Source organism: Myotis nattereri, assembly GCF_964212035.1.
Source record: "Myotis nattereri genome assembly, chromosome: 5".
Classification (NCBI taxonomy): domain Eukaryota; kingdom Metazoa; phylum Chordata; class Mammalia; order Chiroptera; family Vespertilionidae; genus Myotis; species Myotis nattereri.
In genome coordinates this window covers 15897612-15920836 of record NC_138080.1, presented here as the reverse complement: position 1 = coordinate 15920836, position 23225 = coordinate 15897612, and the positions used below count along the sequence as shown (strand labels likewise).

General features: G+C 47.4%; 1 protein-coding gene across 1 annotated transcript; it reads left to right on the top strand.

Annotated features, from left to right (window-relative positions):
- Window positions 1-941: 941 nt before the first annotated feature.
- On the top strand, window positions 942-22237 carry NPM2 (nucleophosmin/nucleoplasmin 2; the record flags this gene model as incomplete). Its single annotated transcript, XM_081093467.1, has 6 exons — window positions 942-996; window positions 1083-1168; window positions 1316-1441; window positions 20758-20848; window positions 21918-22081; window positions 22199-22237. The coding sequence occupies 6 exons, from the start codon at window positions 942-944 to the stop codon at window positions 22235-22237; spliced, it is 561 nt and encodes a 186-aa protein (XP_080949593.1).
- Between the last annotated feature and the right edge of the window lie 988 nt (window positions 22238-23225).

Below are 23225 nucleotides of genomic sequence, written 5' to 3'. Positions count from 1 at the left end.
ATTTTAAAAAAGAAAAAAGCTGGTTCCCGCACAGAAGCTCCATCCAGGGTTCCAGAGAGAGATGTATCCAGCTACGCCCTCCAGCACCGCTCCGGGAAAGACTATCCCTTCCCGGTTGAATTGCTGGCGCCTCCGCTGAAAATCAGCGAAACTTACAGGAGGGTGCGGAGCCCGGGCGGGCGGGACGGATGAGGATGCGCGGAGAGTTCCCTGGGGGCTCCGGCCGCTGTGCGCGGGCTGTTTGTTAAATGACGGGCTCTCTCCGGATTCCTCACCAGCTGCCACCCCCTCTCCTGGCCGCGGGACAAGCCATCCTTCTGGGAACAGGGCTCTCCTCTCCGGGGACCCACACGGGAAGGGGGGACAAGAAGAAAGCGGTGAGCACAGAGAGCGCCAGGGCTTCCCCCGGTGGCCAAGCCTCTCCGAGCGGGGCGGCGGGCGCGGTGATCCCGCGCGTCCCGGAGCGCAGCACCCGCCTCACCTGGGGACGCTCACAAGTGCAAACGCCTGGGCCCGGGCGGCCTGCTCAATGGGGAGCCGGCGGCGGCAGCACGTGCGTTTTGACGGGCCGTCCAGGTGCCCCGAGACTCAGGGCACAGGACGGCAGGCGGGCGGGAGAAGGGCCTCCCTTTAGGGCTGATTGGACACCACCCGTGCCCTCCGCAGCCTCATAACAGCTGCGGGGCAGCCGGCGCGGCGCGATTAGGCGGTGAGAGCCCGAAGGGAGTGCTCCGAGGACCGACCCGGGAGACCCGCGCCCGCCAAGCAGCCACAGGGAGGCCAGCCGGCCCGGGTGACAGGGCCCCGGAGCGCACGACGCGCACTTCCCCTGCGTGCGGGGCGGGCAGCGGGTGGCGGGTCCTCGCCGCGCTCTGGGCCGCCCTGCGCGGGCCTCTCCTCCCCAGGCCCCACCGCAGCGCACCGCCGGCTCCCCCGGCGCCATGAACCGCAGCCGCACCAGCACCCCCGACAAGGCCGGGACAGCCAAGCTTTGGGGTGAGTGCGCACGGGCTGCTGTTGCGTCCGCCGGGGGAGGACGGCCTGGAGGACACGGCCCCCAACTCCCTGCCTCTCCCTTCCAGGCTGTGAGTTAAACCAGGAGAAGCGGACCTGGACCTTCAAGCCGCAGAAGGAGGGCGAGCAGGACTGTAAGGTGTTGCTCAATACGGTGGGTGCCCCCTCCCCGACCCCAAGGCGAGGAGGAGGGACTCAAACCACCAGAGAGGAGCGGGGAGTCGGATCCCTACCGAGGCAACAAGGTTTCCCCCCTCTGCCCTCGGGTGACGAGGTGCCCGCCTGTTGTCCACCCGCTCAGATTTGCCTGGGGGAGAAAGTCAAGGAGGAGATGAACCTCGTGGAGATCCTGCCGCCAGCAAGCCAGGAGGACAAGAGGTCGAAGCCCATCATCGTCGCCTCGCTGCAGGCCGCTGTGCTGCCCACGGTGAGTCTCGCCGGCAGGCGCGGGGACACTGCTGCTCAGCTCACTGGGCTGGGCGTCCTGCCACAGCGTCGCCATGCTAGAGAGGGGGTGCGCCCATGACCAAAAGCCTGAACTCATCCTGCTTCCACCCCAGCCCACCTTTACTAGCTGCGGATGGTCGCTAAATAGCTTCTCTTCTAAATCACATATTTTAACTGCTTGCTGATGGTGTCAGGACTCTGTTGATGACTTACCTATTGATTGTGTATCCAGAAATGCTCTCATTTCTGATCACTTATCTTGTGTTTTCTATGCAAATCGTCATTGTGAATGATGGCAGTTTTTGTGTCCCTTCTTCAAATCCTGCTACACTGGCTAGGACCTCCAGCACCATATCAGATCAAATGATAGTGGTAGACACCCTTGTTTCATTCTTGGTTTCTTCCTAAACAAATGCTTCTAAAGTTTCTCCGTTAGGTCTGACAGGTCCGGTAGACACCCTTTGTCAGCTTCAGGAAGTCCCCATCCCTTCCCGCTCTGCATTTAAAATGAGGTTTTCTTCTTTTTAATCAAGAGTGGTTATCAAACACTTTTCTATTCAAATGATCTTGGGTTCTTTTCTTCTCTAATCTGCTAAGTGGTAAGTTATATTAATAGAATAATATTCAGCCAATTTTGCATGCCTGAGATAAATACAATTTGATCATATTATAAACGGCTAGATCTACTTTGTAAGACTTTTTTAAAAAAAATGTATATATTCATAAGTGAGGTTGGCCTATGAATTCCTTATCTGGGTACCAAGCCTGCTGGCCTCATGAGCTGAGAGTGGAGTGTGTGTGGTGGGACAGTGAGTATAAGACTAGGATTATCTGTCTTTGACAATCTGGGAGACTGTCCTTGTAAACCTGCCCTCACACCGTTTTTTTCCCTCCCTCTGAGAGCTCCCAAGATCTCATTCGTCCCCATGGTTTTAAAGACCATCTGTTCAAAATGAATACTCTGAAATTTATTTTTATAAACCCAACCTCTGAATATATTCAGGAGATATCCAAGAGATATCCCAAACATAACAAATCTAAATCCAAATTCCTGATTTTTACCTATCATCTCTTTCCCTACCCCAACCGGATCCTCTCCCAGGGCACAGTTCCTCAGCCGTCAGGAACTATGCAGTCCTTCTGCGATCCCCCAAGTCTGATCCACCTGCAAAGCCTGTTGGCTCCACCTTCCCCAGTCTGACCACATCCCACCCGCCTGCTACCCTGCTACACCGGATCCAGGGGACCATCCCTTCTTGCTCAGTTTTATTGCAGGGACTCCTCACTGGCCTACCTGCCTTAACCCTTTGTCCCCTATAGTCTAAGGCAGGGGTGGGCAAACTTTTTGACTTGAGGTCCACAATGGGTTCTTAAACTGGACCGGAGGGCCGGGACAAAAGCATGGATGGAGTGTTTGTGTGAACTAATATAAATTCAAAGTAAACATCATTACATAAAAGGGTATGGTCTTTTTTTTTTTAGTTTTATTTATTTCAAAGGGGCCGGATCCGCCCGCGGGCCGTAGTTTGCCCACGGCTGATAAGGGTTGACAAATTACAAGGTGAAATCCAGCCCACTGCCTGTTTTTGTAAAGTTTTGTTGAAACACAGCTAATCCTCCTTCATTTACATATTATTCATGGCTGTTTTCATGCAGTAACAGCAGGGTTGAGTATTCTCCACAGACCATAGGGTTTACAAACTAAAATATTTACCATCTAGCCCTTTCTGGAAGTTTCCCAACCTTCTATGCACAGCTGCCAGCAAGATTCTTTTATTTTTATTTTTTATTTTTTTAAAAGCTTTGTTTTTATTGTTGAGAGTATTACAGGTGTCCCTTTTTATGCCTTTGACCCCTCCCCTCCCCCTCCTGGCTTCCCCCTCCTCTCCCCTCCCCCTCTTCCCTCCCCTCCCCCTCTCTTACCCCCACAGCAAGATTCTTTTAAACAAAGTCAGGCTGTGTTGCTTCTCTGCTTAGGTCCATGGCTTCCATTTCACTGAGAATGGGATCCAGGATCCTTTATGTTCTGGCCCTCAGCATGCGCTCTGGCCTCCACTTCGCTGCTCTCCCCTCCCTGCTCCTGCTGAAACCACACTGGTTCACTGACTATACCTTGAAAACTCCCAAATACCCCTCCTCAGAGTCCTTGCATTTATTGTTCCCGGGACAGGCCTGTCCTCCACTTCCATCTGGTCTTTCTTCGAATGTAACCACAGCAGCATCCCCTCAGCTCCCCAGCCCATGCTCCCCTTTCCCCCATAGGACCCACCACTGGCATCGTGTGTGTCTTCTTCCTCCCTAACCATTGTTAGGGCCTCCTCACAACCATAACCTCCAAGAGAGCAAGGACTTGGCCTGTTCTGTCCGCTGCCTTACCCACACGTCTGTCTAACAGGGCCTGGTAAACTGTAGGAACTCGATCTGTAGTGAAGGAGTGAGTGAATAAGTAAATGAACTATGTGGGACTGGATTGTTTTTAAGTTACTGTGATTTATGTAGGTTTATGATCTCAAATGTTTCTATTTCTTTATTTTTTTAATATATATATTTTATTGATTTTTTACAGAGAGGAAGGGAGAGAGACAGAGAGCTAGAAACATCAATGAGAGAGAAACATCGATCAGCTGCCTCCTGCACATCTCCCACTGGGGATGTGCCTGCAACCCAGGTACATGCCCTTGACCGGAATCGAACCCGGGACCCCCCAGTCCGCAAGCCGATGCTCCATCCACTGAGCCAAACCGGTTTTGGCATATTTCTTATTTTTAATATATTTTTATTGATTTCAGAGAGGGCGAGAGAGATAGAAACATCAGTGATGAGAGAGAAACATTGATTGGCTGCCTCCTGCATGCCTACTGGGGACTGAGCCTACCATCCGGGCATGTGTCCTGACCAGGAATTGAACTGTGACCTCCTGGATCATAGGTCAACATTCAGCCTCTGAGCCACATCAGCCGGGTTACTTCTTTGAGTCCGTTTTTTACCAGTTTTATTGAGATGTGATTTAGAACAAGACTCACCAATGGTAAATGTACAGCTTGATGCGTTTGACAAATGTTTATACTTGTGTAACCACCACCGCATTTAAGCCTCTTTGCAGTCAATCCCTTCCACCTGCCTCTGCAACCATTGATCTACTTTCTGTCACTACAGTTTTACCTTTTCTAGAATTTCATTTAAACGGAAGCTTGCGATACATAGTCTCTTGTGCCCAGCTTTTCCCACCTAACATAATGCTTTTGAGATTTACCCATGTTGGTCAGTGTGCTCCTTTTTTATATCTGAGTAATATTCCATCCTATGAAAATATGCATATATACACATAAATTGTTTATTCATTCACTTATTAATGCACATTTGGGTAGTTTTCAATTTTATACTATTATGAATTTAAGTGTAGGTATTTGTATGGACATATTTTTTCATTCTTGAGTAAATACCTAGGAGTGGAATTGCTGTATCGTGTAGCAAATGTGTGTTAAACTTTGTACAAAAGTGCCAAACTGTTTTCCAAATTGCATCCCTACCAGCAATGTAGGAGAATTACAGTTGCTCTACATCCCCACCAATGCACTGTCAACCTTAATGTTAGCTACTCAATACCTAGATAGTGGCATCTCATTGTGATTTTGATTTACATTTTCTTAATAACTGGTGATGTTGATCATTTTTTAAAATGTGTTTTCTTTTTTGGGGGGCGGGGGGCGGGGGAGGAAAGGGGAGAGAGAGAAAGAGAGAGATGTGAGAGAGAAACACTGATCGGCTGCCTCCCACACATACACCAGCTGGGGATGAAACCTGCAACCTGGGTTTGTGCCCTGACTGGGAATCGAGCCAGCCACCTTTCAGTGCACAGTATGATGGCCAACCAACTGAGCCATGCAGCCAGGGCAATATTGATCATTTTTTAAATCTGTTGTTTGGTCATTTGTATATCTTCTTTTTTCCAAATGCCTGTTTAGATGTTTTGCCAATTTTTGTTTTTTCTTTTTAAAAAAATCTTTATTGTTAGGGTTATTACAGATGTCCACCCCTTCCCTCCTCCCCATTATCCCCTTCACCAGTTCCTGCCCCACCCCAGGCCTTCACCACCCTATTGTTGTGTCCATAGGTAATGCATATCCTATATAATAAAAGCCTAATATGCTAAGTGTCTGGTCATCCAGTTGACTGTTTAACAAATCAAAGCATAATATGCTAATGATATGCTAAGGTCGCTCAACTGCTCGCTATGACGTGCACTGACCACCAGGAGGCAAACGCTCCAACTGGTAGGTTAGCTTGCTGCTGGTGTCTGGCAGATTGGGACTGAGCAAGAAAGGCTGGTCACGCCCTGGAGTCCTCCTGTGGTCCCTCCCAGGCTGGCCAACCTCTCACATCCCTCCCCAGCCCTGCTCATGCACCAGTGGGGTCCCTCAGCCTGGTCTGCACCCTCTCGCAATCTAGGACCCCCTTCGGGGATGTCGGAGAGTCAGTTTCAGCCTGGTGGCGGAACAACCAGTCGCTGTGATGTGTACTGACCACCAGGGGACAGGTGCTCAATGCAGAAGCTGCCCCCTGGTGGTCAGTGCACTCCCACCGGGTGAGCACCACTCAACCAGAAGCTGGGCTCACAGCTGGCGAGTGCAGCGGCAGTGGTGGCAGCCTCTCCCACCTCCATAGCAGCACTAAGGATGTCTGACTGATGCCGCCATGGGCCTAAGCCATCAGTCAGACATCCTCCAAGGGGTCCCGGACTGCAAGAGGGCGCAGGCCGGGCTGAGGGACCTCCCACCCCACCAAATGCATGAAATTCGTGCACCATGCCTCTAGTATGCTTATAAGTTCTTTGGTTAATCTCTTCCTGCCCCCCTTTGCCTGCTTCCCTCTGAGATTCTTCAGTCTGTTCCATGTTCCCATGCCTCTGGTTCTATTTTATTGATCAGTTTATTTTGTTCATTAGATTCCTTGTTCATTTATTTTGATTTTTAGATTCAATTGTTGATTGTTTCGCCACTGTTTAAATTGAGTTATTCTTGAGTTGTAGGAGTTCTTTATGTATTTTGGAGACATTGATTTATCAAAAATATTTATTTAAATATTTTCTCCTAGTGCATGGCTTGCCTTTTCATTTTTGTAATAGTGTTTTTGGTTTTGCTTTTTAAATATATTTTTATTGATTTCAGAGAGGAAGGGAGAGGGAGATAGAGATAGAAACATCAATAATGAGAGAGAATTGATTGGCTGCCTCCCACACTGGGGATCGAGCCTGCAACCCTGGGCATGTGCCCTGACTGGGAATCGAACCATGACCTCCTGGTTCATAGGTTGATGCTCAACCACTGAGCCACACTGGCTGGGCTATAATAGTGTATTTTGAAAAGCACACGTTTTTAATTTTGATAGTCCAATCTAACTTTTTTTTTTTTCTCTTACGGTTCATCCTTTTGGTGTCCTAAGAAATCATTACCTAAAGTCACAAATGTTTTCCTCTAGAAGTGCTATTGTTTTAGCTCTTATATCTAAGTCGATGATCCATTTCAAGATCATTTTTTTTTGTACAGTATGAAGTAAGGATAAAGGAACTTTTCCCCAAAAAATGATATCCAGTGCACTAGCACCATTTTGAAAAGATTATTTTTAGCATTTTTGTCAAAAATCAATTGACTACATATGATTGCATATATTTCTATACTCTGTTCTGTTTCATTGTTTTATATGTTTACCCTGTTTTCAATAATAGACTGATTTAATTTATTGTAGTTTTATAGTAAGTCTTAAAATGAGGTAAATTGACTATATTAATCTTCCAACTTTCTTATTCTTTTCCAAAATTGTGTTGACAATTATAGGTGCTTAGCATTTCCATATAAATTTCAGAATAGGACTTCTTTTAAAAATCACATGCAGCACTAGCCAAACACTAATCTACTTTGTGTCTCTATAGATCTGCCTGTTCTGGACAGTTCATATAAATGAAATTATAATGTGTATGGTCTTTTATGACCAGCTCTTTTCACCTGGCATACTGTTTTTAAGGCTCATCCACGTTGTAGCATGTATCTGTGCTTCACTTCTTTTTATTGTCAAAGAATATTCATTGCCTGGATATGGCACCTTTCACTTACCCTTCCAGCAGGTGAGGGACACTTGGATTGTTTCGACCCTTTGGCTGTTATGAACGCTGTTATGAACATTCATGTGCAGAGTTGTTAGGGAGCACATGCTTTCATTTCTTGAGCATCTACCTGGAATGCGATTGCTGGGTCCTGTGTGGTAGTTTTGTATATAACATTTTGAGGAACTACCAGATTGTTTCCCAAAGTAGTCACACTGTTTACAATCCTACCAACAATGTACGAGGAGGACTCCAGCATCCTCCCCAGCACTTGTTATTGTCTGTAATTTTGATTAGTCATCGTAGTGGGTGTGATCTGGTAGGTCGGTATGGTTTTAATTTGCATTTCCCTGATGACTAATGATGTTGCGCATCTCTTCATGTGCTTATTGGTCATTTGTTTATCTTTTTTGGAGAACTATCTATTCAAGTCTTTATTCATCCCACAAGTTTTGTCAAGTATGGTTTTCATTTTTATTCAGTTGAAATTATTGTAAAGTTTTCCTTCTTCAGCCCCTAGAGTATTTAGAAGTATGTATATTTTAAATTTTCTGAATAATAGGGATTTTCTAAGACTCTTTAATTGATTTCTAGTTTAATTCCATCATGGCCTGAGAACATGCTCTATTCAGTCTAAACTGTGTTGTGACTTGTTTTATGACCCAGAATGTGTTATCTTGGTGAATATTTCATTTACACTTGAAGAAGGTGTGTTCTCATTTTGTTGGGTGTGTTGCTCTATAAATGTCAATTATATCAAGTTGGTTGGTTGTTTTGTTGGAGTCTTCTATAGTCTCATTATCTGTCTAGTTGATCTATTAATTACTGAGAGGAGAATGCTGAAGTCTTCAACAATAATTGTGGTTTGTCTATTCCTCCTTTCAGTTACTAGTTTTTACTTCAAGTATTTTAAAGCTCTTATTAGGCACATACACTTCTAAGGTTGCTCTATCCTCTTGGTTAATTGATACCTTCATCATTATGAAATGCCCCTCTTTATCCCTAGTAGATATTGTGACATCCACTTAATCTGGTTAATATAGTCAATCTAGCTCTCTCTTCATTCATGTTTCTGTGTTTTTTCCTGTTTTTTAAAAAAGTATGTTTTTATTGATTTTAAAGAGAGGGGAAAGGAGAGGGAGGGGAAAAAAATCAACCTGATCGGCTGCCTCTTGCACACCCCCTACTGGGGATCGAGCCTACAACCCAGGCATGAATCCTGACTGGGATTGAACAAGCAACCTTTTGGTGCATGGGACAACACTCACCAACTGAGTCACACTGGCCAGGGCTTTTTTTCCTGTTTTATTATTTTGTTATCATTTTACTTTTAACCTCTGTATCTTTATGTATAAAATGGATTTCTTCTAGATACCATGTAATTCTTTTTTATCCAAACTGATAACTCTGCCTTTTAATTTGAGTATTTAAATGATTAATATATACTGTAATTATCAACAAGATTCGGTTTAAATCTATCATCTTGCTATTTGTTTTTCTATTTGTTCCACCTGTGCTCCATTTTTCCTCTTTTCTGGCCTTCTTTTGGATTAGCTGTTTTTTATTATTACATTTTAATTTCTTCTATTGGCTTATACCTCATTGCTTTGTTATTTTTTAGTGGTTGCTTTAGAGTTTACAATATACATTTTTTACTTAATTAAAATACTATTGTACCACTTCATGTATGATGAGTCTCTTACTACAGCATACTTTATTTCTCACTTCTCTTTCTTTGTACTATTGTAATAACTTTTTTTAAAAATTGATTTTAGAGAGGAAGGGAGAGGGAAAGAGAGATAGAAACATCAATGATGAGAGAGAATCATTGATTGGCTGCCTCCTGCACGCGCCCCACTGGGGATAGAGCCCACAACCCAGGCATGTGCCGTTGGCCGAAATCGAACCCAGGACCCTTCAATCCATAGGCCGACGCTCTATCCACTTAGCCAAACTAGCCAGGGCTGTAATAACTCTTGATTCTACATATGCTATAAATCCCTCATTATAATGTATTATCTTTGCTTTAAACAGTCTATATTTTAAAGTGAGTAGGAATTAGAATAAAACATTTACATATTTACCATTTCTGGTATTCTTCGTTCCTTTGTGTAAATTCAAGTTTCCATTTGATATCATTTTTCTTCTGCTTGAAGGACTTAAACATCTCTTGTAATGCACGCCTGCTTGTGATGAATTCTTTCAGCTTTTGTATATCTGAAAAGTCCTTATTTCACTTTACCTTTTTTTTTTTAAACTCTCAGTTGAATTTTATTTTTGTTGATTTCAGAGAGGAAGGGAGAGGGAAAGAGAGATAGAAACATCAATGATGAGAGAGAATCATTGATCGGCTGCCTCCTACATGCCCCCTACTGGGGATCGAGCCCACAACCCAGGCATGTGCCCTTGACTGGAATCGAACCCAAGACCCTTCAGTCCGCAGGCCGATGCTCTATCCACTGAGCCAAACCAGCCAGGGCTTCACTTGACTTTTGAAAGGTATTTTTACTGGGTAAAAAACTCTAGGTTGGGTGTTTTTGCTTTCAACACCTGAAAAACATTGCTAGATTTCTCCAAACATAGCTTGTATAATTGGCAGAAACTGCCTCTGCCTGCCTGCCTGATCTCCCGTAACCACTCTGCCTGCCTGCCTGATCGCCCCTAACCGCCTCTGCCTTGGCCCCCGCTGCCGTGGCTTTTGTTGGAATGACGTCCAGAAGGTCGTTCAGCTATCCAGTCTAATTAGCATATTATGCTTTTATTATTATAGATAGACTAGAGGCCTGGTGCACAAAATTTGTGCCCTCAGGGCGGGGGGGACCCTCAGCCCAGCCTGCACCCTCTTGCAATCCGGGAGCCCTCAGGGGAGGTCCAACTGATGCTGCAGAGGTGGGAGAGGCTCCCACCACCACCACTGCACTTGGCAGCCGTGAACCTGGCTCCTGGTTGAGCGGTGCTTCCCCTGTGGGAGCACACTGAATACCAGGGGGAAGCTCCTGCATTGAACGTCTGCCCCCTGGTGGTCAGTGCGTGTCATAGAGACCGGTTGTTCGTCATTCAGTCGATTTGCATTTTAGCCTTTTATTATATAGGATTGCCATTGTTACTTCCGTGGGAGCAATGCCTTTCGCTGCTGCTTCAGATTGGGCTTCCTTTTCTGCCTCATGTAGCATCTTGTATGATTTTGTTAATTCGTTTTTTTCATGCATGATGTTGTTGATGTTGATCATGCGTCTTTCTGAGCAACCTTGGTTTTCTGGCATTGCTAATCTTTTACTCGTCGCTTCAGCTGTGTCTAAAATGTAGAGTTGAGCAAACTTCCGAGAAACACTATCTGAAGGATGTAAAGTTCCAGTACAGTGATAAACTTGACCGTTTATTCTAAAACAGTATGGCCCATATCCTGATGGTGATGCAATATTTGCACCCATTGAAGCAAAAGCAAAAGAACTATTTATGGAACAGATATTTTCCATAAAATTTTTACTGTCAGAATCTTCACTTATCGTTAATTTTTTTAAATATGCCAGGTATTCTGGAAAATTTATATCATTTGGACAAACTTTACCTTTGCTGCAACATCGAGTAAATTTTCCATCAGATGGTTTTTCATCAGAGAAATTTAGTGATAGGCAAAATTGACATGTAACAGTCATTCCACCACAGCTATGTTCAATAACTGCATCCTCATTTACTTCGTTTTTGCTGTGAAGGCAGTTCCTACCGGTATTGGGAGTACTTGTTATGACAGTTTTTCAGACATATTCTGTTGACGATGCCAGCTTCTTTTGGCTGCAGAGGTAAAATTGGGGCCAGCTGGCCAGCCGGGGTGGGACCATGGGAGATTGGCCTGCCTGGAATGGACCACAGAAGGGCTTCAGGGCATGTCTGGCCCCATCTTGCCACAGCAGCCCCAGCTCATGTCCCCAGCCTTGCAGCCCCGGCTCGCGCCCCCAGCCCCATAGCCCCACCTGGCACCCCGCCTTGGCCTGGTGCCACCTGCTCACCTGCTCCACCATCCCGCCATGGTCCCGCTCTCATCGGGGCCCATCGTGGCAGCAGTGCCTCCACTGCCGCCCACTGCCAGCGCAGTGTCGCTGACACCCGCCATGTTCCGCGCCGCCCCCTGGTGGTCAGAGCACTTCATAACGAGTGATTGAACTCCTGGTCTCCTGGTTGAACTCCTGAGGGCACAATTTGCATATTTATTTATTTATTTATTTATTTATTTATTTATTTATTTTATCAATCAATATGTGGTAACCTTCTTTATCTCTAAAGTACTTATTGAATTAAAGCTTAAATCATATGATATTAATTTGTTTCCCAGTCGTCCCTCAATATCCACTCTCCCTTTTCTTTAGTAGTGGAATTCATGACTTTTAGCTGGCCATAAGGCTACTGAGAATAAACACTATATTGCATTTGAGTTTGGCATGGCAATGAAGTTCTGGCCAGTGGAATGTAAGCAGAAGTGGTATCTCCTGCATCTGCCGTGTCCTCAAACAGAGATCATGTGACTGTTTTTTGTCTCTTTCTCCTTCCTGCCGGCCGGAATGGGGACGTGATGGCCAGAATCTGAGCAGCCATCTAGGCCAGGAGGTAGAAGCCACGTGTTGAGGTTGGTGAAGCTACACAGTACAGAGAGCCTGGGTCCCTGGTGATTGAGGAGTAGTAAGCCCACAGCTGCTTATATCTGGACTTAGTTTACATGTCAAAGAAACAAGCTTCTAGTTGTGTAAGCTACTGTTATTGAGTTTTCTGTCACTTGATACCAAATCTAATGCTAACAACTACAACTAGCTCAATTTTAAAGCACTTTATTTTTTATTTTTAGAGCAGTTTCAGCTTTATAATAAAACTAGAGGCCCGGTGCACAAAAATTTGTGTACTCAGGGGGAGGGGGGGTTCCCCTCAGCCTGGCCTGTGCCCTCTCGCAGTCTGGGACCCCTCAGGAGATAACGACCTGCTGGCTTAGGCCTGCTTCCGGGTGGCAGAGGGCAGGCCCAATCCCTAGGTGCAGCCCCTGGTCGGGCTCAGAGCAGGGCCAATCAGGGGGTTGGGGCGCTGCCCCCTGTCACGCACAGAGCAGGGCCCATCAGGGGGGTTGGGGCGCCGCACCCTATCACACTCAGGGCAGGGCCGATGGGGAGGTTATGGCTCTACCCCATCACACACAGAGCAAGGCCTGTGGAGGGGGGGGTTGGGGCGCCATCCTCTATCACCCACAGAGCAGGGCCGATCAGGGGGTTGGGGCGCCACCACTGTCACACTCAGGGCAGGGCCGATGGGGAGGTTATGGCTCTACCCTGTCACACACAGAGCAGGGCCCGTGGAAGGGGGGTTGGGACACCGCACCCTGTCACACACAGAGCAGTGCCAATCAGGGGGTTGGGGCGCCACACCCTGTCACACACAGAGCTGCAGGGCGATCAGGGGGTTGGGGAGCTCCCCCCTGTCAGGCACAGAGCAGGGCTGATCAGGGGGTTGGGGAACACGAACAGAGCAGGGCGGATAGGGAGGTTGTGGCCCCGCCCCCTATCACACACAGAGCCGCAGGGTGATCAGGGGGTTTGGGCGCTGCCCCCTGTCACGCTGATCCCGGTGCCGGGAGGCCTCGCAGCTCCGCTGATCCCGGTGCTGGGAGGCATATTACCCTTTTACTATATAGGATAGAGGCCTGGTGCACAAGTGGGGGCCAGCTGGTTTGCCCTGAAGGGTGTCCTGGATCAGGGTGGGAGTCCCCACTGGGGTGCCTGGCCAGCCTGGGTGAGGGGATGATGGCTGTTTGCAGCTGGTCACACACCCTTCAGGGTGGGGGTCCCCACTGGGGTGCCTGGCCAGTCTGAGTGAGGGGCTGAGGGCTGTTTTCAGGCTGGCAGGTGACTGAAGCTCCCAACTGCTCCTTTTTTTTTTTTCTTTTTTATTCTGGGCCAGCTTTAGCTCTGGCTCCAGCTCTGAGGCCTCTGCTGCTGAAAGCAGGTATCTGGTTTGTTTGTGTTCTATAATCAAAACACTGTATCAACTCCAGCTCTGAGATCTCGGCTCGCTGAAAGCAGGTTTCTGGGGTTTTGTTTAGCTTCTATATTTGTAACTATGTTTCAGACTGCAAGCTCAGAGGCCGGCAAGGCAGGCAGGGAACATTGGTTTCCTCTGTCACTGAAGCAAGCAGCCTCATGTTCGCTTCAAGCTGCCTGGCTGCTGGCCGCCATCTTGGCTGGCAGTTAATTTGCATATCGCCCTGATTAGCCAATGGGAAGGGTAGCAGACGTACGCTAATTACCATGTTTCTCTCTTACTAGATAGGATTGAGAGGAAGGTACAAAGATTTCTCCTGTATCACCTACTCCTTACATATATATAGCCTCCCCCATTATCCATATCACTCACCAGGTGGTACAACTAGCTTCATTTTCAGTAGGTATGGCTGCGATAACAAAGACCCAACCATGGGGGCTTAAACAAATTTGAGATTTATTTCTGTCTTGCATAGAAGTCCAGAGATGGGCAGTCTAGGGCTGGTGAGATGGCTCCGTGGTCACCAAAGCTCAAGTCTCCTCTTATCTCTCTTCTATCCTTAGTGCAGAGTTCCCATCCTCAAGATCGCCTGACAGTCCAGGAAGGCTGCCATAGCTCCAGCCCTCACTTCTCTGCATTTAAGGTCATAGGAAAGGAGAAGCAAGGGAAGGCCAAGGGGCTTTCTCAGTTCTCTGTCCAACTTTTAAGGAGTCTTTGCACAAGTACCACCCATGAAATTCTGCTTACAACTCACTGGTCCAGAAATTAGTAGCACGTTCATAGCTGCAGAGGAAGCTGGGGGATGCAGTCTTCGGCTGGGTACAATATTTGAATAATAACAGGGCATTGTTGTTATGCAAGAAAGGAAGAATGGATATTGGATAAGCAAGTGAAAATCTCCCCCACATCTAAATATATGCTTCCGTCTCTTTGCTTTAACATTTCTGACCTTATGTTTTAGGTGTATATCCTACAATCAGTATGTGGCTAGATTTTGTTTTAGTCTATCTGGCTGGTAGAATCTGTTTATATTTACTGTGTTTGCTAATATGCTTGGATTTATTTGTAAAACATACTTTGTGCTTCTACTTTCCTTGCTCTTACATATTTTATTTTTTCTCCTTTTTCTGTCTTTTATTAGATTGACTACAGTTTCTTTCTTTTTTTTAATTAAATCTTTATTGTTCAGATTATTACATTTGTTCCTCTTCTTTCCCCCCATAACTCCCCTCCTCCCAGTTCCCACCCCACCCTCCGCCCTCACTCCCCACCCACTGTCCTCTTCCATAGGTGCACGATTTTTGTCCAGTCTCTTTCCGCATCTCCCACACCCCTTTCCCCCCCAAGAATAGTCAGTCCATTCCCTTTCTATGTCCCTGATTCTATTATGATCACCAGATTATTTATTCACTTGATTCTTAGATTCACTTGTTGATAGATGCATATTTGTTGTTCATAATTTGTATCTTTACCTTTTTCTTCTTCTTCCTGTTCTTAAAGGATACCTTTCAGCATTTCATATAATACTGGTTTGGTGGTGATGAACTCCTTTAGCTTTTCCTTATCTGTGAAGCTCTTTATCTGACCTTCCGTTCTGAATGATAGCTTTGCTGGATAAAGTAATCTTGGTTGTAGGTTCTTGGTATTCATCACTTTGAATATTTCTTGCCACTCCCTTCTGGCCTGCAAAGTTTCTGTTGAGAAATCAGCTGACAGTCGTATGGGTATTCCCTTGTAGGTAACTGGGTTTCTTTCTCTTGCTGCTTTTAAGATTCTCTCTTTGTCTTTTGCTCTTGGCATTTTAATTATGATGTGTCTTGGTGTGGTCCTCTTTGGATTCCTTTTGTTTGGGGTTCTCTGCGCTTCCTGGACCTGTAAGTCTATTTCTTTCACCAGGTAGGGGAAGTTTTCTGTCATTATTTCTTCAAATAGGTTTTCAATATCTTGCTCTCTCTCATCTTCTGGAACCCCTATAATTCTGATGTTGGTACGCTTGAAGCTGTCCCAGAGGCTCCTTACACTATCTTCGTATTTTCGGATTCTTTTTTCATTTTGCTTTTCCAGTTGGGTGTTTTTTGCTTCTTTGTGTTTTGAATCTTTGACTTGATTCTTGCGCTCCTCTGGTCTGCTGTTGGGTGTCTGTATAATATTCTTTATTTCAGTCAGTGTATGCTTAATTTCTAGTTGGTTCTTTATCATAACATCGAGGGTCTCATTAGATTTCTTGAGGTTCTCACTACATTTATCGGCGGTCTCACCAGTCTTTTCGAGGGCCTTACTAAGTTTATCGGCAGCTTCTAGACAGTTCTTGAGAGACCTTAAAAGTGTGGTTTTGAGCTCTATATCTTCCATTTCTGACATTTGCGTCCTGTTTCTTTGTCTCCGCATTTTTTTATCTTTTCTTGGTGCACCCCCTAGTGGTCTTTGTGCGCAGTCTTGTAGTTAAGCCTTGATTGTTGTCGGTAATACCAGGGGTGATTTGACCTCCAGGCTAACTGGCTATGAGAGTCCGCTGTGTCTGCAGTGGGAGAGCTTCTGTGCTAGATCTCTAGGGCGGTGCTAATCTAGCCTTTGCCTGAGGCTATCGGGCAAATGGCGCTGCGCAGGGCTTGGGCGGGGCGGGTCCCCGGGGATCTACAGGGCGGGCCAGAGTGAGCAGTTATGGCTGCTCTCAGTTCCGTCCCTAGGGTCTCTGCCTCTCAGAATTCCAGCAACTGCTGCAAACCTCGGAGAGAAAGCTGCTTTCGAGTTCTGACCAAAGCCAGACAGTCCCGCTTCTCCCGTTTGAGTCTGGGTCCCTAGAGACTCGCCGGGATCTGGAGCTCAGAGTCTGAAACTCCCTCCTGATTGAAAACAACAACCGCGCCCTCCGCCGCCAGCCTGCTCCACGCGCGCACTCCGCACCTGAGTATTTCACTTCAGCACTGCGTCTCCTCTGAGTCTGGGTATGATATTCTCTTTCCTCCTAGTTGTAGAATTTCCACTCAGCCAGCCTTCCTGTGGTTCTGGATGATGTCTGTTCTGTCCTTTAGTTATATCTCTGAAGTGGTTGTTCGAGGCAGCAATCTCCGGCGTTAACCTATGCCGCCATCTTGGTTTCTCTGACTACAGTTTCTTTTCCCATTTTTCTTTCTACTGGTTTGGAAACTACAGAACCCATTCTGATTTTTATTGGTTGTCCTTAATTTTTTAGCAATCATGCATGATCAAAGTATAAAATTTATGTTTTTATTCCTCTCAAACTATCCAGGAAGCTTTTCTCATTACTTTCTTCTTCATTTACATGTTGTTGTCATGTAGTGTTTTAGCTTCAACTTGTTTTAAACCCACTCAACACTGATCATTACCAGTACTAACTTATTTTACGGTAATGCTCACTTACATTTTTTTCTTTGTTTACCAATTAGCTCGCTCACCACTGCTTGTTGTAGCCATTTCTTCCTTCTCAATTTAACTGCCATATTCTTTTTTTAAAATTTTTATTTATTTATTTAAATTGATTCCAGAGAGGAAGGGAGAGGGAGAGAGACAGAGAGAGAAACATCAGTGATGAGAGAGAATCATGGATCAACTGCCTCCTGCACGCCTCCCACTGGGGATCGAGCCCACACCCCAGGCATGTGCCCTTGACCAGTAATTGAACCCAGGACCCTTCGGTCCACAGGCCGGCACTCTATCCACTGAGCAACACTGGCTAGGGCTAATTTCCATATTCTAGAAACAATCTTTAGTAGTCCTGGGAGTAGTCAACTTACTTGGGCTTTGCCTGGAAATATCTTTATTTTCCTCTCATCTCTTCATGACAGATATTCTCTGTATAATTCTAGATAGAGAGGTAGTTTCCCTCAAAACTTTAGAGATGTTATTCTGTTCTCTTGGCTTTTAATGTTGAAGTCCTTGGCTGTTAGGTCTCCGGATAAGAGGATCTGTATCTTTGATCATTTCTGGAAAACTCCTGATGGTTTTCACTTTATTTAAATTTTTTTTTTAATATATTTTATTGATTTTTTACAGAGAGGAAGGGAGAGAGATAGAGAGCTAGAAACATCGATGAGAGAGAAACATCGACCAGCTGCCTCCTGCACATCCCCCACCGGGGATATGCCCGCAACCCAGGCACATGCCCTTGACCGGAATCGAACCCGGGACCCCTCAGTCCGCAGGCCGACGCTCTATCCACTGAGCCAAACCGGTCTCGGCCTTTATTTAAATTTTAAAAAAATATTTTTATTGATTTCAGAGAGGAAGGGAGAGGGAGAGAGAGACAAAAACATCAATGATGAGAGAATAATTGATCGGCTGCCTCCTGCACGCCCCACACTGGGGATCGAGCCCCCAACCCAGGCATGTGTCCTTGAACCAGAATCGGAACCCTTCAGTCCGCAGGCCGACGCTCTATCCACTGAGCCACACCGCCAGGCTTGGTGGTTTTCACTTTAAATATTGACTCCGTTCTCTCCAGCCCTTTAGTCTGATCAGATGCAGGTTGGGTCTTCTCATCCTGCCCTCCGCGTCCGGCTTCTCTTTCAGACTTTGTTAGTCTGTCTCTCTGTGATGCATTCTGGGTAATTTCTTCACAGCTGTTTCCCAGTCTACCTTCTTGCTTCAGCTGGTTTATTCTGCTTTTTAAACATTTGTTAGTTTGTTTCAACACTTATATTTATTCGTGTATAGAAACTGCATTTGGTTCTTTTTTTATTTTTCACAACATATTGTCCTTAGGTTTCTGATTCCTGTTTTTATATTTATTTGGTTTTCATCAGCCTTACTTCCTGGAAGTCCGGATTGTTATTCTCCAACCACAGGCCCCTGTGCACACTCATTTTGTTTCCTTCTGCTGATGCAGGATTGCTTCTTGTATGGCTTGCAATTTTACTTTTTTAAAGAAAGGGGTTTTGTTTTACTAATTTTTTTTTTTTTCGTGAGGAATGGAGACGGAGAGAAAGAGAAGCATTGCTAGTCCGCTTCCTGCACACCCCCTACTGGGGATCCACCCGCAACCCGGGCCTGTGCCCTGACCCGAAATCCAACCACAGACGTTTTGGTGCTCAGGAGGGCGAACGATGCTCAACCACCTGAGCCAGACTGGCCAGGGCTGTTTGGTAATTTTAACGGCAAATTGTCTTCAGGGTTTTGTTTTCTCTAAAAAAATTTTATGTAAAAAGAATGGAAAGTGGTTTTGTGTTTGCATCTGCCCTTTGCCCCGGGAACATCACAAGCCCTGGATTTGAGGTGGGTTTCTCAGCTTGGCTGTCCGCACCAGGCAAATCCAGACTGCAGACAAGCGACAGGTGCCTCCTGGGGTGTTAGCTCTATCCCAGCCAGCATTTCCTTGTTGCCTTTCTGTGGTGGTGTGTAGTTTCTTTCTTTTTTTTTTTTTTTTTTTAACAACTGAAGTTTAATAACATGCATATCTCCTGCATACCTGGGAGAGACCCAGAAAAATTGAGTAACTCTCCAAAATGGCCCAAGCCACACCGTTTTTCAAATTTAAGTTTTATTTTTTAATTATAGTTGACATTTAATATTTTCTTTTCATTTCAATTTATATAGTGTAGTGGTTAGACAATCATGTACTTTACAAAGTGGTCCCCTTGACATTCCATACATAGTTATTACATCACTGGAGGCCTGGTGCACAAAATTCGTGTACTTGGGGGGCCCTCAGCCTGGCCTGCGCCCTCTCGCAGGCTGGGAGCCCTCAGGGGATGTCTGACTGCTGGCAGTCGGACATCCTTAGCGCTACTGCGAAGGCAGGAGAGGCTCCGGCCACCGCTCTGCGCTCACCAGCTGTGAGCCTGGCTTCTGGCTCAGCCGCGTTTCCCCTGTGGGAGTGTACTAACCACCAGGGGGCAGCTCCTGCGTTGAGCGTCTGGGTCCTGGTGGTCGGTGCGTGTGATAGCAACCGGTCATTCTGCCATTTGGTAAATTTGCATATTAGCCTTTTATTATTTAGGATTATTGACTGTATTCCCTGTGCTGTACTTTACATCCCCACACTATTTTGTGACAACCAATTTGTGCTCCTTAATCCCCTCACCTTTTTCTGGTGGTGTGTAGCTCCTACCTGTTGGTTTGGGGTTCTTTAGTCCCCTCCCCTCGAGCCTCAGGCTGGGGCTTTTTACTGAGGTGCAGCCCTTCAAGGGTGCCGGCCTCCGTACAAGGCCCCGTCCATGCACGCGTGTTATCTCGAGTGCATTTCCTTCAGCTGCTGCAGAGCGGCTCTCGCACAGGCTGCCTCACGTCTGATGCCTGGGGACTCTCCTTTCTTCTTACTATTCAGCCATTGGGTTACATTTCATCCAGCCTTTCTAGGTGTTTGGGCTGCGGAGTTTGTTTTTGCTTATTTGCTCCCTGTCTGAACCAGAAACTCTAAGTGAATCCCTCTCAGCCTCATTTTCCTCTGTAAAGTAATGGCACCTTCTCCATGGGTGTGGAGTAAATGAGATAAAGCAGGTAAAATGCTTCGTGTGGAATGTCTGGGAAAATATTTTTTTTAAAAATTCTGTACTACCCACTGAAAATTATGGTTAGCACTTCATCTTTCCCAACCTTTATTCATATGCATATTCCCATGTAACTTATAAGACAGAAGTCCCCCTGCACATGCAGATTTGCATCTGCTTTGCTCATCTGATTCGTGCGTAGTCTGTGTGGAACCAGGGTGCCAGCATGGTCAGGTCCTAGGAAGGGCCCTCTTCCCAGCTTCTACAGGGTGCCTCCTCTGTCCCACATGGGGGGAGGGGGGTGTGAGGCAGGAGGGGGCTCTCTAGTCTTATCTTAAAGGAACACTAGTCCCATGATGACCCTCATGACCTCATCTCACCCTAATCACCTCCCAAAGGCCTCATCTCCAGATGCCACCACATTAGGGTTAGGGCTTCAACGTAAGACTTTGGGACACAGTTCAGTCTGTAGCAGTGAGAGTTCTCTACTAACAGCTGCCCCTGAGGTTGGAAGCTCACCTGAGATCTTAGCAAGAATGAGTTGGTCAGATTCGCATCTTCTCTGCCAGAGTCCATCTCGGTAGAAAGGGGGAGGGGCCGAGCGCAGTGACTCCGCAGCTGGGGCTTGGGGGGTAAACTCTGAGTGTTTCTGCAGGAGGCCGGCCCCCAGCCTGGGGGTGCCCGAGCGAACCTGTCTTCTCTGCTCTTGCCCCCACATCCCTCCGCCTGCAGGTCACGATGAGCCTGGAGCTCTCTCCTCCAGTCACTTTTCAGCTGCGGGCTGGCTGGGGACCCGTGTTCCTCAGTGGCCAGGAACGTTATGGTAAGTCTGAGCTTGGACCTGGGGAAGGTCTGAGGGTGCACAGGGCCTGGGACATAATAAACACCCCAACAGAGGAGGGCTCCTGAGTGATTAGAGAAAATCCCAAAGGCAGCACGGTTGCCAGTAGCCTGGGCTGGAAGGCCACAGGCACAGCTCTACCCCCAGTTCCCCTTCACCTCCCTGCACCTCACCTCCCTGCACCTCACCTCCCTGCACCTCACCTCCCTGCACCTCACCTCTCTGCACCTCACCTCCCTGCACCGGGCCTGTGCCGCAGCCCCTCACCTGGAACACGAGGGTAGGGGTGCACTTGGTTTCATCTTCAAAGACTAGCTGTGAGGAATAAATGGGATGTTCAGGAAAAGCAGTTCGCATGGTACCCAGTACAAGCACGCACTTAACGTGTTAGCTTAGCCTGGCCAGTGTGGCTCAGTGTTGGAGTGTCAGCCTATTGCCAGGAGGTCACTATTAGATTCCCACGATTCCAGGTTGGTGTCGATCCCCAGTGCGGGGTGTGTAGGAGGCAGCCCATCAATGATTCTCTCTTATTGTTGATGTTTCAATCTCTCTCTCCCTCTCCCTTCTTCTCTGAAATCAATAACAATATATATATTTTTTAAGCGTTAACTTAAAGCGAAGTGCGTAGCTGTAGCAGTCGCATGGCCCAGCCAGTCGCTGTGCTGCTGACTCTTCCGTATCCTCTCGCTGGCCTCTTCTCTGTCCGGCTGGGCCTCTGTCCTTGGGGTGCTCTCCTGCCCCCAAACCCCGGCAGCGTCCACTTCCCTGCGGATAAGGCCTGAAGTCCTAAGCTGCTACTCCAGTTCCTCCCCACCGTCCCCTTCCTCCCCTCACACACTCCTTCCCTGGTGAGTCCTCCCCCCGCCCCTCCTGCCCCAGGCAGAGCCCAGCTCGCCCCTCCCCGCCTCCTTCTACCACCCTCAGCCAGGCCCTCTGAGCTGTCAAGGCCGCTTCCCTCCTCAGGGAGGCCAGGAGGGCTTCCCAGGGAGGCAGGCAGACACTTGCACTCCTGCGGGGACTCTCCCAGGCACCTCTCCTCTCCCCTGCGCAGAAATTCCAGACCTCTCCTGGGAGGAAGAGGAGGAGGAGGAGCAGCAGTCAGAGGAAGAAGATGATGACGATGACGACGATGATGATGAAGAGGTGTCCCTAGAGGAGACCCCTGTCAAAAAAGGCAAGAGGCTGGCGTCCCAGAAGCAGACGAGCGTGGCCAAGGTGAGGGAAGGGACCCTGGCCAGGCCCCCGGGCTGAGTGTGCAGGAGGTGGGGGCCCAGCGGGGTCTGCTCAGGCCCTCACCCTAACCACCCAATGACGCCTGTGTTTGGTTCCCAGAAAAAAAAAGTGGAAAAAGAAGAGGAGGCGGCAAGGTAATTCTTTCCATCTCTTAACTTGGCCGAACTCTTTGGGCGAAGTATACAGTGCTAGAAAGGGCATTGGTGCCCGGTGTGCGCACACGTGTGCGTCTGTATAAGTACGAGGGCACACGGCGTCTTGCCGCAGTAGGTTGGCACAACCTTTTTGAGAAGCATGAAACCGTGCTTATCATCTGACCTAATTCCCCTTTTGGCAATCCCTTTCCGAGGACTCCGTCCAGAATAAGGGGGGCACTGTGTGCGCTGAGAAACCCCTCGCTGGTGATTGAACCACGAGTGGGAGCGGAGCGTTCTGAATGCTGCCACAGCACAGGTTCCCCTGCGGAGCCTTTCCCAGCGGCGGCTGCACGTGCCTGTGAGGAAGATAGCGGCCTGGGATGTGTTGATAGAATTCACAAGGGCAGGACATTAAGTCGCTTTCATTTTACTTCACATACTAATATGTTTAGGAGGAAGAAAAAAAAAACCCCGAGAGGAAATACACCAAAATGTTAATGTTGGTGGGAGGTAAACAACATAGGTAGTTTATTCTGTTCTTTATTTGCTATTTTGTGCAATATGGTTGCCATTACTTTTATAATGAAAGGGACATGTTTGTGGTAAGTAACAGAAAGAGAGCAGATGGAAGCCTAAGAAAAAGCATCTTTGTTTAAAAAAAAAAAAAGCGGGGGGGATCAGAGTGGCCCCTGGCGGGTGACAGGTGGAGAGAACTCCAGGGCACAGCCCTGCTTCCTGCTCTGCAGTGTGGACACTGGGAGGGCCGGGCTGCGGCACCCGGCTGAGCGCTCTCTCCCTCTCACCCGCCTCCTGCTCCTCACCCACCACCCCTATTTCAGACCCAGTCTCAAAGGCAAGAGCCCTGTGAACAAGGTGAGTGCATGAGGGGCTGGTCCTCCCGGGGATGTGGTGGCCTCTGGGAAGGTGCCAGGACCTGGAGCCCTGCCTTCCCTCCGTAGGCCAGATACACCCCCAAAGTAAGGAAGCCG